This window comes from Ranitomeya variabilis, chromosome 5 (assembly GCF_051348905.1).
Source record: "Ranitomeya variabilis isolate aRanVar5 chromosome 5, aRanVar5.hap1, whole genome shotgun sequence".
Lineage (NCBI taxonomy): Eukaryota > Metazoa > Chordata > Amphibia > Anura > Dendrobatidae > Ranitomeya > Ranitomeya variabilis.
The window spans coordinates 21303667-21317157 of NC_135236.1; the positions used below are offsets into that span (position 1 = coordinate 21303667).

A 13491-nucleotide genomic window follows, 5' to 3' on the forward strand; every position below is an offset into this window, starting at 1 on the left:
CCAACGTAGGCATGTTCCCCGGCTACTTCTAGTGTTGGCGTTAGGAGTAGATATATGGTCAACCCAGTTACCACTGCCCTATGAGCTGGATTTTTGTACTTCGCAGACTTGCTGATATCTCTGAGACCCTCGCCATTGGGGTCATATCAGTTTGCCAGGCCAGTATTAAATGTTATATGCATTGCAGAAGCGGGATTATAAGAAAGAAAGTTCTGAGTTGTTTTTTTTTTTTCTCTCTCTCATTTTTTTTTCTTTTCCCCTTTACCTCTGAGTGGCTTGTGATTGCTGCAGACATGAATGTCCAGACCTTGATTACAAGTGTGGACCAGCTTGCTGCTCGTGTGCAGGGCATACAAGATTATGTTACCAGAAATCCTATGTCAGAACCTAAGATACCGATTCCTGAACTGTTTTCCGGAGACCGATTTAAGTTTAGAAATTTCAGGAATAATTGTAAATTGTTTTTGTCCCTGAGACCCTGTTCCTCTGGAGACTCCGCTCAGCAAGTGAAAATTGTTATTTCTTTTTTACGGGGCGACCCTCAGGATTGGGCTTTCTCGCTGGCGCCAGGAGATCCGGCATTGGCTGATATTGATGCGTTTTTTCTGGCGCTCGGTTTGCTTTATGAGGAACCCAATCTTGAGATTCAGGCAGAAAAAGCCTTGCTGGCTATGTCTCAGGGCCAGGACGAGGCTGGAGTGTATTGCCAAAAATTTCGGAAATGGTCCGTGCTGACCCAGTGGAACGAGTGTGCATTGGCTGCAAATTTTAGAAATGGTCTTTCTGAAGCCATTAAGAATGTGATGGTGGGTTTTCCCATTCCCACAGGTCTGAATGATTCTATGGCCCTGGCTATTCAAATCGACCGGCGGTTGCGGGAGCGCAAAACCGCAAATTCCCTCATGGTGTTGTCTGAACAGGCACCTGAATTAATGCTATGTGATAGAATCCTGACTAGAAATGAGCGGAAAATCCATAGACGCCAGAATGGCTTGTGTTACTACTGTGGTGATTCTACACATGTTATCTCAGCATGCTCTAAACGTCTTACTAAGGTTGTTAGTCCGGTCGTCATTGGTAATTTGCAACCTAAATTTATTCTATCTGTAACTTTGATTTGCTCACTGTCATCGTATCCTGTCATGGCGTTTGTGGACTCAGGTGCGACCCTGAGCCTTATGGATCTGTCATTTGCCAAGTGCTGCGGATTTGTTCTTGAGCCATTGGAAAATCCTATCCCTCTTAGGGGTATTGATTCTACGCCATTGGCAAAAAATAAACCGCAGTTTTGGACACAGGTTACCATGTGCATGACTCCCGAACATCGGGAGGTAATACGTTTTCTTGTTCTGCATAAAATGCATGATTTGGTTGTTTTGGGTTTGCCATGGTTACAGACCCATACTCCAGTCTTGGACTGGAAGGCTATGTCAGTGTCAAGTTGGGGCTGCCATGGAATTCATGGAGATTCCCTGCCCTTGTCTATTGCTTCTTCTACGCCTTCGGAAGTTCCGGCGTATTTGTCTGTTTATCAGGATGTCTTCAGCGAGTCTAAGTCCAGTGCACTGCCTCCTCATAGGGAATGTGACTGTGCAATAGATTTGATCCCTGGCAGTAAGTTTCCTAAGGGGAGACTGTTTAATCTGTCGGTACCTGAACATACCGCGATGCGTTCATATATCAAGGAGTCTCTTGAGAAGGGGCATATCCGTCCTTCTTCTTCCCCTCTTGGTGCGGGATTCTTTTTTGTGGCCAAAAAGGACGGATATTTGAGGCCTTGTATTGACTATCGGCTTTTAAATAAGATCACTGTCAAATTTCAGTATCCTTTGCCGTTGTTGTCAGATTTGTTTGCCCGGATTAAAGGTGCCAAGTGGTTCACCAAGATAGACCTTCGTGGTGCGTACAACCTTGTGCGCATTAGGCAGGGCGATGAATGGAAAACCGCATTCAATACGCCCGAAGGTCATTTTGAGTACTTGGTGATGCCATTTGGGCTCTCTAATGCACCTTCAGTTTTTCAGTCCTTCATGCATGACATTTTCCGGAAGTATCTGGATAAATTTTTGATTGTTTATCTGGATGATATTCTGGTTTTTTCTGATGATTGGGACTCGCATGTGGAGCAGGTCAGGATGGTTTTTGAGATTTTGCGTGAAAATTCTTTGTTTGTAAAAGGCTCAAAGTGTCTCTTTGGTGTACAGAAGGTTCCCTTTTTGGGGTTCATTTTTTCCCCTTCTGCTGTGGAGATGGATCCAGTCAAGGTCCGAGCTATTCATGATTGGACTCAACCCTCGTCAGTTAAGAGTCTTCAGAAGTTCTTGGGTTTTGCTAACTTCTACCGTTGTTTTATCGCAAATTTCTCTAGCGTTGTTAAACCGCTGACGGATATGACCAAGAAAGGCTCTGATGTAGCTAACTGGGCTCCTGCTGCCGTGGAGGCTTTCCAGGAGTTGAAACGCCGGTTTACTTCGGCGCCTGTTTTGTGCCAGCCTGACGTCTCACTTCCCTTTCAGGTTGAGGTGGATGCTTCGGAGATTGGGGCAGGGGCCGTTTTGTCGCAGAGAGGCCCTGGTTGCTCTACTATGAGACCTTGTGCCTTTTTCTCTAGGAAGTTTTCGCCGGCAGAGCGAAATTATGATGTGGGCAATCGGGAGTTATTGGCCATGAAGTGGGCATTTGAGGAGTGGCGTCATTGGCTCGAGGGTGCTAAGCATCGGGTGGTGGTCTTCACTGATCACAAAAATTTGATGTATCTCGAGTCTGCTAAACGCCTGAATCCTAGACAGGCCCGCTGGTCATTGTTTTTCTCCCGTTTTGACTTTGTGGTCTCGTATTTACCAGGTTCTAAGAATGTGAAGGCCGATGCTCTGTCTAGGAGCTTTGTGCCTGATGCTCCTGGAGTCGCTGAACCTGAGGGTATTCTTAAGGAAGGAGTTATCTTGTCAGCGATTTCTCCAGATCTGCGACGTGTGTTGCAGAGATTTCAGGCTGGTAGGCCTGACTCTTGTCCACCTGACAGATTGTTTGTGCCTGCTAAATGGACCAGCAGAGTCATTTCCGAGGTTCATTCCTCAGTGTTGGCAGGGCACCCGGGAATTTTTGGCACCAGAGATCTGGTGGCCAGGTCCTTTTGGTGGCCTTCCATGTCAAGGAATGTGCGGTCATTTGTGCAGTCCTGCGGTACTTGTGCTCGAGCTAAGCCTTGCTGTTCTCGTGCCAGCGGGTTGCTCTTGCCCTTGCCTGTCCCGAGGAGACCTTGGACACACATCTCTATGGATTTCATTTCGGATCTCCCGGTGTCTAAAGGCATGTCTGTCATCTGGGTGATATGTGATCGTTTCTCCAAGATGGTCCATCTGGTTCCTTTGCCTAAGCTGCCTTCCTCTGCTGATCTGGTTCCTGTGTTCTTCCAGAACGTGGTTCGTTTGCACGGCATTCCTGAGAATATTGTGTCGGACAGAGGATCCCAGTTTGTTTCCAGGTTCTGGCGATCCTTTTGTGGTAGGATGGGCATTGATTTGTCATTTTCGTCCGCTTTTCATCCACAGACTAACGGACAAACGGAACGAACTAATCAGACTCTGGACGCGTATTTGAGGTGTTTTGTCTCTTCTGATCAGGATGATTGGGTGACCTTCTTGCCGTTGGCTGAATTTGCCCTTAATAATCGGGCTAGTTCTGCCACCTTGGTTTCGCCATTTTTCTGCAACTCCGGTTTCCATCCTCGTTTTTCCTCGGGACATGTGGAGCCTTCTGACTGTCCTGGAGTGGATTCTGTGGTGGATAGGTTGCAGCGGATCTGGAATCATGTGGTGGACAACTTGAAGTTGTCACAGGAGAAGGCTCAGCGTTTTGCCAATCGCCGCCGCGGTGTGGGTCCCCGACTTCGTGTTGGGGATTTGGTATGGCTGTCTTCTCGATTTGTTCCTATGAAGGTCTCCTCTCCCAAATTTAAGCCTCGATTCATTGGTCCTTACAAGATATTGGAGATCCTTAATCCTGTATCCTTTCGCCTGGATCTTCCGGTGTCGTTTGCCATTCACAACGTATTTCATAGGTCCTTGTTGCGGCGGTACGTTGTGCCTGTGGTTCCTTCTGCTGAGCCTCCTGCTCCGGTGTTGGTTGAGGGCGAGTTGGAGTACGTGGTGGAGAAGATCTTAGATTCTCGTCTCTCCAGGCGGAGGCATCAGTACCTGGTCAAGTGGAAGGGCTATGGTCAGGAGGATAATTCCTGGGTGGTCGCCTCTGATGTGCATGCGGCCGATTTAGTTCGCGCCTTTCACGCCGCTCATCCTGATCGCCTGGTGGTCTTGGTGAGGGTTCGGTGACCCCTCACTAAGGGGGGGGTACTGTTGTGAATTTACCTTTTGGCTCCCTCTAGTGGCTACTAGTGTTTTTACTCTGGGTATGTCTATCATCCCTTGTATGCTCACCTGGGTCATTAGGTCAGGGGTGTTGCTATATTAGCTCCCTGGACCTTCAGTTCAATGCCTGGCAACGTTGATATCAGAGCTAATCTGTAGTGCTCTTGTCTACTGATCCTGTTTCCTGCTTGATTAAGCTAAGTCTGCTTTCTTGCTTTTTGCTATTGTTTTTGTTTGCATTTTTGTCCAGCTTGTACATAATCTGTATCCTATCCTTGCTGGAAGCTCTAGGGAGGCTGGAGTTCTCCCCCCCGGGCCGTTAGACGGTTCGGGGGTTCTTGAATCTCCAGTGTGGATTTTTGTTAGGGTTTTTGTTGACCATATAAGTTATCTTACTACATTCTGCTATTAGTGAGTGGGCCTCTCTTTGCTAAACCTAGTTCATCTCTGTGTTTGTCATTTCCTCTTACCTCACCGTTATTATTTGTGGGGGGCTTGTATCCAACTTTTGGGGTCTATTCTCTGGAGGCAAGAGAGGTCTTTGTTTTCCTCTTCTAGGGGTAGTTAGTCCTCCGGCTGGCGCGAGACATCTAGCGACCAACGTAGGCATGTTCCCCGGCTACTTCTAGTGTTGGCGTTAGGAGTAGATATATGGTCAACCCAGTTACCACTGCCCTATGAGCTGGATTTTTGTACTTCGCAGACTTGCTGATATCTCTGAGACCCTCGCCATTGGGGTCATAACAGTCGTCTCACTATCCAGATTCACCATGAAAATGCTGCTGAGTTTCCTGCTTCTACTTTTTATACAGGCCATGATAGTCCATCCTAATTCACTGTGCTATACCATGTGATTGGAGAATCTTTGGATGTGCTCGAGGTCGTGACTAGTGTTGAGCGATACCGTCCGATACTTGAAAGTATCGGTATCGGAAAGTATCGGCCGATACCGGCAAAATATCGGATCCAATCCGATACCGATACCCGATACCAATACAAGTCAATGGGACTCAGGTATCGGACGGTATTCCTGATGGTTCCCAGGGTCTGAAGGAGAGGAAACTCTCCTTCAGGCCCTGGGAACCATATAAATGTGTAAAATAAAGAATTAAAATAAAAAATATCGCTATACTCACCTGTCCGACGCAGCCGGGACCTCGGCGATTTTAAGCGGCAGCGTTGTTTCTTTAAAATTCGCGCTTTTACTTGCTTACGTGAATTCCCGGCTTCTGATTGGTCAGGGCGGCCATGTTGCCGGGACTCGGACCAATCACAGCAAGCCGTGACGAAATTACGTCACGGCTTGCTGTGATTGGTCCGCGTCCCGGCAATATGGCGCCGTGACCAATCACAAGCCGTGACGTCACGGGAGGCTGGACACGCGCGCTTTTCAAAATAAGCGCGTGTCCAGCCTCCCGTGACGTCACGGCTTGTGATTGGTTAATGGCGGCCATGTTGCCGGGACGCGGACCAATCACAGCAAGCCGTGACGTAATTTCGTCACGGCTTGCTGTGATTGGTCCGAGTCCCGGCAACATGGCCGCCCTGACCAATCAGAAGCCGGGAATTCACGTAAGCAAGTAAAAGCGCGAATTTTAAAGAAACAACGCTGCCGCTTACAATCGCCGAGGTCCCGGCTGCGTCGGACAGGTGAGTATAGCGATTTTTTTTATTTTAATTCTTTATTTTACACCTTTTTACATTAATGTTGTTTCGATACCGATATCCGATATTACAAAAATATCGGATCTCGGTATCGGAAATTCCGATACAGCAAGTATCGGCCGATACCCGATACTTGCAGCATCGGAATGCTCAACACTAGTCGTGACCCTTTCTCATCTGCACTGCATTAAATGGTCATAACCGTTTTAGCCGATTCACACAAAGCAAATTGCAAATTGTTTAAATTCATCAGGTTCTGCAAATTTTTAAAAACTCTACTCAAATATGTTTTGCGCTGAATTGGTTCACTCAATTTGACTTTGAATGCTCAACTCAGCTAATCTTTTATGGGGTCTCTATGGTGAGAAAATAGTAATATGGTGCCAGATAAGCCTTTGTTTTATCTGCATAGAAAATATAAGATTCAGGTATTTGTATTCAAGCCACCTGACCTTTATCTCTACTCTCTTGAGGAAGAGTTGAAAGGCTCTTATAACAACAGATGGCCAGCCGATTCCACTGAAATCAATCGACAAATAAACATACAAAATACTAAGACAAAAAAGGGGAGCTGTGTGATGTACTCTAACTTTGTCCACATATCACAGTGCTATTCTAGTTTTGCCCCAACCTTAACAAAAACTCTTCTAAGGTGTAATTAGGCTGTACCACTTGGAATTCATTTGCCGAGAATAGTGAGCCACTGTTATAGAAAGAATGGAAGACAAACCTTCACCAGTGTGCGGATCCTCGGCAGCAGATACAGATGAAGTCTATACATGTGATTTTGATTATCTTTGATAATAGTGTTACAGAATAACAGGACCATTCCATGACATGGTTTTCTCATTAATCGGTTCCAGGAGGAAAGAATAACTCCATGACAGGAGAAGGTGGGATTTTCCAACACTGCGTACATTGCTTCTATTCTAGATGGTGTTTCCAAAGTTATGTTATCATGCTTGTAGTGGAAACATTGAATTAATGATTTGTCCTCTTCAAAACCTGTAAAAAAAATAAATGGAAATAAAATTAGTTGAAAAAAAAGACATGTCTCATTGAAAAAGTTGCAGTGGATATATTGGCTCCATCAATGGCGAACACTGACAGCTTGGGGCCCCTGTGCAAGAAATATGTCTGAACCCCTCACTTTATGGTGATATATATAGCCACACACACACACATACATGTATATTGAGCACCCACTAGGACCGTGGGGTACTTGGTACCCTGCCCATTCTTAATTGGATGTGTCACAGTGGCAGTGACCCTGTCTGTGGCCCTGGGCATCCAATAAAAGGTATAAAGTAGAGTGGGAAAAAAAGTCTAAAAAGTGATGTTTGTGACACCACCTGTGGTACTTGGCCAGAAATGGTTGACACTGCTTAAAGGGGTCCTCTGGGGATGATGGTATTGCAGCAGAGATGGTACAGTTCCCCACAGGTAGAACTTAGTCCCCAGGGCTCCCAGTGTAGTTGGTAAGGATGATAGATGTTGAAGTGCAGGAAATAATTGGAGGACACAAAGTTGCAGTCTCTTTACCTTTTACTGGTGCAGTTCAGATACAGGTTACAGGTGATCTTTGGAATCCGGGCAGCCTGGAAGCGATTCGGAATCCCCCTAGCCAGGTAGGGTTGGAAGCCTTCCTTACTGCACTGTGTTCTCAGTCCCTTGCTGCCTGAGGCTTCGTACAAGATCCTCTCTGTCTCTTTAGGTAGACACTATCCATATGGTAGGCAACTTGAGCCTTTTTACAGGGGTCCCTCTCTCGTGGTGACTCCGAGCTCTATCTGCTGCTGTGCCTTCGGGTGTAGCTGTAGCCAGGAGACTTGGAATCTCCTGCCTGCAAGTTTCTGCTGTGGGGCATACAGTTACCCCCACAGCCTCGGAATTCCAGCCTCCGGTTTCTGCGTTTGATCCTGGAGGGAACCCACTTGCAGCTCCACTACAGTTTCTCTCTCTCCTCCTTTGCTCCTTCTCCCCTCACAGTCTCCTACAGACTGCCTGACTCTCCTGTCAGGAACTACAGAGCTGCATGTCTGCTCAGCTCCAGCTCTCCTCACAGACTCCTCTAATTCCTCCTCCAACCAGAATATATAGAGAAGCCACACTGAAACTGGGTCCAGAGCTCCCCATTCTGGTCTGGAGTCAGAACAGTGTTGTATGTACGTGTTACCTGTTAAGAGGATCCTTGTAGCTTCCAGGCATGGCATCACCCTCTACGTGAGGAAAGCAATACCACTGTAACAACCGGCTTCCTGGGGTGTTACATATATATGTTACGTAGTCTCCTTTATTATGTATGTTGACATCTCTTATTACACAGTGCCCTCTCTTGTTATGTACAGGTCCATCCCTTACATATTGGATTATACAGAGCCCTGTTTTTTTATTACATATTGTCCTGTCTTGTTAGCTGTATAATGCAATGATGGCAGATGGAGCATATGAAAGCTTCTTTTCTAATAGAGGAGATGATGGACTGGTTGTCTGGTCACCAACTGCCCCATCAGCAGTCATTTAATATCTAACAAGAGAGGGGACTATGTAATAAAAGAGGGTGCAATGAATAACAAAAATAACAAGAATACACAAAGTAAGAGACAGCACTGCACGTAACAGCAAAGGAAGATATATAATAAGGGACGGCAACATATTTAACTAGAGAGGATGGTACGCAATAAGGGACGGTGTTATACACAATATAAGAGGAAACCATGTAACTAATGACTGTGTTATACATAATAAGTGAGTACACTATATACTAAGGGACTGTGCTATACATAATAAGGCTACATCACTGTATCTGTGTACAGTGTTAGTATGTTGCCTGTTTTTACAGGGGATAAAGTAGGATGCACCTCCTTTCGATAGTCTGCATGTCAATCTGTGTAACAGGGTACCACACCAAGCCTGAAAATACAATGTGACTCAAAGCAAAAAATACCAGACAAAAATGGGCGTGCACATCTGTTTAAATGCTCAGATCATGATAATAATAAAATATATAGCTTTATTTGGACGTTAGGACACACAAATTCACAAACAATAAAAACAATTAAAAACTAGTGATGAGCGAGTGTACTCGCTGCTTGGGTGACCTCCGAGTATTTATGACTGCTCGGAGATTTAGTTTTCATCACCGCAGCTGAATGATTTACAGCTATTAGCCAGCTTCAATACATGTGGGGATTCCCTAGAAACCAGGCAACCCCCACATGTACTCAGCCTGGCTAATAGCTGTAAATCATTCAGCTGCCGTGATGAAAACTAAATCTCCGAGCAGTCATAAATACTCGGAGGACACCGGAGCAACGAGTACCCTCACTCATCACTATTAAAAACAAATATACATCTTGGCAGTCAACCCACAACTCTCAATATTAAACGGTGACAACCTGTCAGTTTTCATAACCATGTGTTGAATCAACAGTACACAACTGTCAATTAATAATAAGCTATTATAGAATCACAAATCAATAAATTACAATAGTTTGTGAGAATAATACATGACTAATAATTCATAGCAACTGTGACCAACCATCAAAACTGACCTATTCATGTCCAGTATATGACCCAGTTGTCCTCTACAATAATGGGTGGGATGTCAATAAACTGAATTCAGAATTGCTTGGTATGGAGGTCACCAAACACAAAAAAAAGTACATCAAAAAATCTATTCAAGCTTTATGCTCACCACTACAGTTGAGCGAAATGGATCGGACATTTTCAAAAATCGCCGACTTTCGGCAAAGTTGGGTTTCGTGAAACCTGACCCGATCACAGTGTGGGATCGGCCATGCTGTCGGTGATCTTCGCACCAAAGTCGCGTTTCGTATGATGCATTCAGCGCCATTTCTCAGCCAATGAAGGTGGACGCAGAGTGTGGGCAGCGTGATGACATAGGTCTCGGTCCCCACCATCTTAGAGAAGGGCATGGCAGTGATTGGCTTGCTTTCTGCGGCGTCACAGGGGCTATAAAGGGGCGTGCACGCTGACCGCCATCTTACTTCTGCCGATCTGAGCATAGGCAGAGGTTGCTGCAGCTTCGTCAGAAGAAGGGATATTGTTAGGGAGGAAATATTAACCACTAAACCGCTTGTGCTGTAGCGATTTCCACTGTCCAATACCACCTATTCTTTGCAGGGATAGCGGAGGCTAGATTTCTGTGCATCAGCTCTGTAGCTTATAAGGCTCCCTGATAGCTGCATTGCTGTTTGTACGCCGCTGTGCAAACCAACTGCTTTTTTAAAAGCAAAAGTCATGTTGCTCGTTTCTGCACAGATCTATTGTTTATTTGTCCACACTTTTGTGTGCAGCAGTCCTTTTTATTGCTGCCATACTTGTCCTGAGATCATTGTAGGGAGATTGTTATTGTAGTACAGTCCTTTTTTTTATATATATCTTCCAGCCACTTTCTGCCACTTATACTGTGTAGTGTAATACAGTGGGCCTGATTTTTTCAGCAGTCTCCCACACATATAGAAAGGGAGATTTAAATTCACAACAAGTTTACATACACCTTCTACCTGGTTTTACAGTACCATATAACGGTTGTTATTTTGGTCACATTTTCCCAAGAATGAGGAAGTCTGGTGGAAGAGGCCGTGGGAGTGGGCGGTCATTGCTAGCTGGTAATGATGGTGGTGGTGGTGGTGGAGCATCTGGTGGTAGTGGGAAAAGCAAAATAGCACCTAAGGCTGGAGGTGTTGAGCCAGCATCATTCTCTGGCTACACATAATGCCTCGAACGCTCCCTTTTCTGGGAAAAAAAACGCTTTTAAACCTGGAGCAGCAGGAAAAAGTTTTGGCTTTCCTTGCTGACTCAGCCTCTAGCTCTTTCGCTTCCTCTTTGGAAAGTTCAAAATTTAAAAGCAGCGAGTCGTCAGTGGATGCTACCGGTCAGGAACAAGTCGCTTCCTTGTGTCCTTCACCCAGAACAACAGTGAAGGATGCGCCAGGCGACACAACAGGTTACTCCATGGAGCTCTTTACACATACCGTGCCTGGGTTAGAAAGGGAAATTGTTAAAAGGCCATTACAAGATGAATCGGACATGGAGTGCACAGATGCACAGCCACAGCTAGATTATTATGCTGTTCCATTGACTCAGATCACTACATTGCCCTCGCAGTGTACTGAGCCAGAACCTGACAGTGATGAGACTATGGTGCCCCGTCCCGAATGCTATAGCACCTTACACGGTGACACAGAGGACGGTGCACAGGACATTGAAGAGGAGGTGATAGATGACCCAGTTGTTGACCCCGATTGGCAGCCATTGGGGGAACAGGGTGCCGCTGGCAGTAGCTCTGAAGCGGAGGAGTATGAGCCGCAGCAGGCACCAACATCACAACAACTTTCATCTGGCAGGCCCGTATCTGGCCAAAACCGTGTGTCAAAACCAAAAACAGTTTTAGGACAGCGTGGCCATCCGGTGAAAGTAGCACAGCGTGCAATGCCTGAAAAGGTATTCGATAGTAGGAAGAGTGCAGTCTGGCAATTTTTTAACCAAGATCCAAATCATCAGTGCAAACTTATCTGTTAGAAATGCTCAAGGACCTTTTGCAGAGTGCAGAATGTCAAAAATTTAAATACAACCTGCATGCGTAGACATTTAACCAGCATGCACTTGCAAGCCTGGACTAACTACCAAACGTCCCATAACGTAGGTGCACCCGCTCTGCATGAAGCTAGTCAGCAACGCTATATTGCTTCCCTCACTGTAAGCCCACCATTTAGAACACCACCTGCAGCAAATATGGAGGTATTGTTGCAAGGCCAAAGCAGTCAGGGAATCACCAGGTTGTTGGTAGGAAACACTGTATGTAGGCCAACAGCAAGAACACCCTCACCAACCCTCTCTCAATCTGCCATGTCCACCACCACCCCCGCTAGTTCCACCATATGCAGCTCTCCAGTCCAGCTCACCCTACAAGAGAGTCTCGTTAGGAAAAGGAAGTACTCATCCTCTCATCCGTGTACACAGGGTTTGAACGCCCAAATTGGTAGACTAATCTTGTTAGAGATGATGCCCTATTGGTTGGTTGAAAGCAAAGCTTTCAAAGCCCTGATGGCCTATGCAGTACCATGCTATGACCTACTTAGTCGACACTTATTTGCGAGAAAAGCCATCCCAGCCCTCCACCAGCATGTTAAAGACCGCATTGCCCATGCACTCAGGCAATCAGTCAGTAGAAAGGTGCACCTCATAACAGATGCATGGACCAGTAGGCATGGCCAGGGACGTTATGTGTCCATCATGGCACACTGGGTTAATGTGGTGGATGCAGGGTCCACAGGGGACAGCCATAATGGGACAGTTCTGCCTAGCCCACGGTCTAGGAAACAGTTGGCTGTAGGCGTTCGCCACCCCTCCTCCTCCTCCTCCAGCAGAAGTGAAAGCTCATCCACAGAGCTCAGTCGCCCTACCACTCCATCCGCAGCTGCCAGTGTTGCACACGAGGTGTCCCATTATGGAACAGCTAGTGGTAAGCGTCAGCAGGCTGTTTTGGAAATGAAGTGTTTGGGCGACAACAGACACACCGGAGAGGTTCTGGCCGAGTTCTTGCAGCAAGAAACTCATTCATGGCTGGGCAGTGTACATCTTGAGGCAGGCAAGGTAGTCAGTGATAACGGAAGGAATTTTATGGCTGCCATAGCCCTTTCAGAACTGAAACACATACCTTGCCTGGCTCACACCTTGAACCTGGTGGTGCAGTGCTTCCTGAAAAGTTATCCGGGGTTACCAGCCCTGCTCCTGAAGGTGCGAAGACTTTGCTCGCACATCCACCAGTCGCCCGTACACTTCAGCTGTATGCAGAACCATCAGCCATCGTTGAAGCTTCCTTAGCACCGCCTAATAATCGACGTTGCAACAAGGTGGAACTCCACACTGCACATGCTTCAGAGGCTGTGCGAACAGAGGCGTGTTGTAATGTATTTGTGGGAGGATACACATACATGGGCAGGCAGTTGGATGGCAGACATGGAGTTGTCAGGTGTGCAGTGGTCGCAGCTACAAGACCTCTGTCAAGTCCTTCAGTGTTTTGAGGAATGCACAAGGCTGGTAAGTGCAGACAACGCCATGATAAGCATGAGCATCCCACTAATGCATCTGCTGATGCAAAGTTTGACACACATTAAGGAGCAGGCGTCTGCAGCCGAGGATGAGGGAAGCCTTGATGACAGTCAGCCATTGTCTGCTCAGGGAACTCTCCTGGACGAGGTGGCGGACGAAGAGGTGGAGGAGGAGGATGATGGGGATGAATATTTATGGGAGGAGGAAGCTTCTCAGGGGGCAATAGAAACTGGTGGCATTGCAAGGTCAGGTACATGGTTTTTGCAGGAGACAAGTGATGTTGATTTGCCAGAAAGTGCTCCTCAACCCAGCACAAGCAGTGATTTGGTACCTGGAGCATTGGCCCACATGGCTGTTTATGCCTTGCGTATCCTAAAAA

At 46.5% G+C, this 13491-nt stretch overlaps 1 protein-coding gene across 3 annotated transcripts in view; it reads right to left on the reverse strand.

Annotated features, from left to right (window-relative positions):
- Window positions 1–13491, reverse strand: part of LOC143773251 (NACHT, LRR and PYD domains-containing protein 1a-like) — a 183434-nt gene that overhangs the window by 67900 nt on the left and 102043 nt on the right. For all 3 annotated transcript variants that reach the window (XM_077260742.1, XM_077260744.1, XM_077260743.1), the window contains exon 6: window positions 6763–7037. In XM_077260742.1, coding sequence (XP_077116857.1) covers window positions 6763–7037 — 275 coding nt within the window. The remainder of the gene's footprint in view (window positions 1–6762; window positions 7038–13491) is intronic.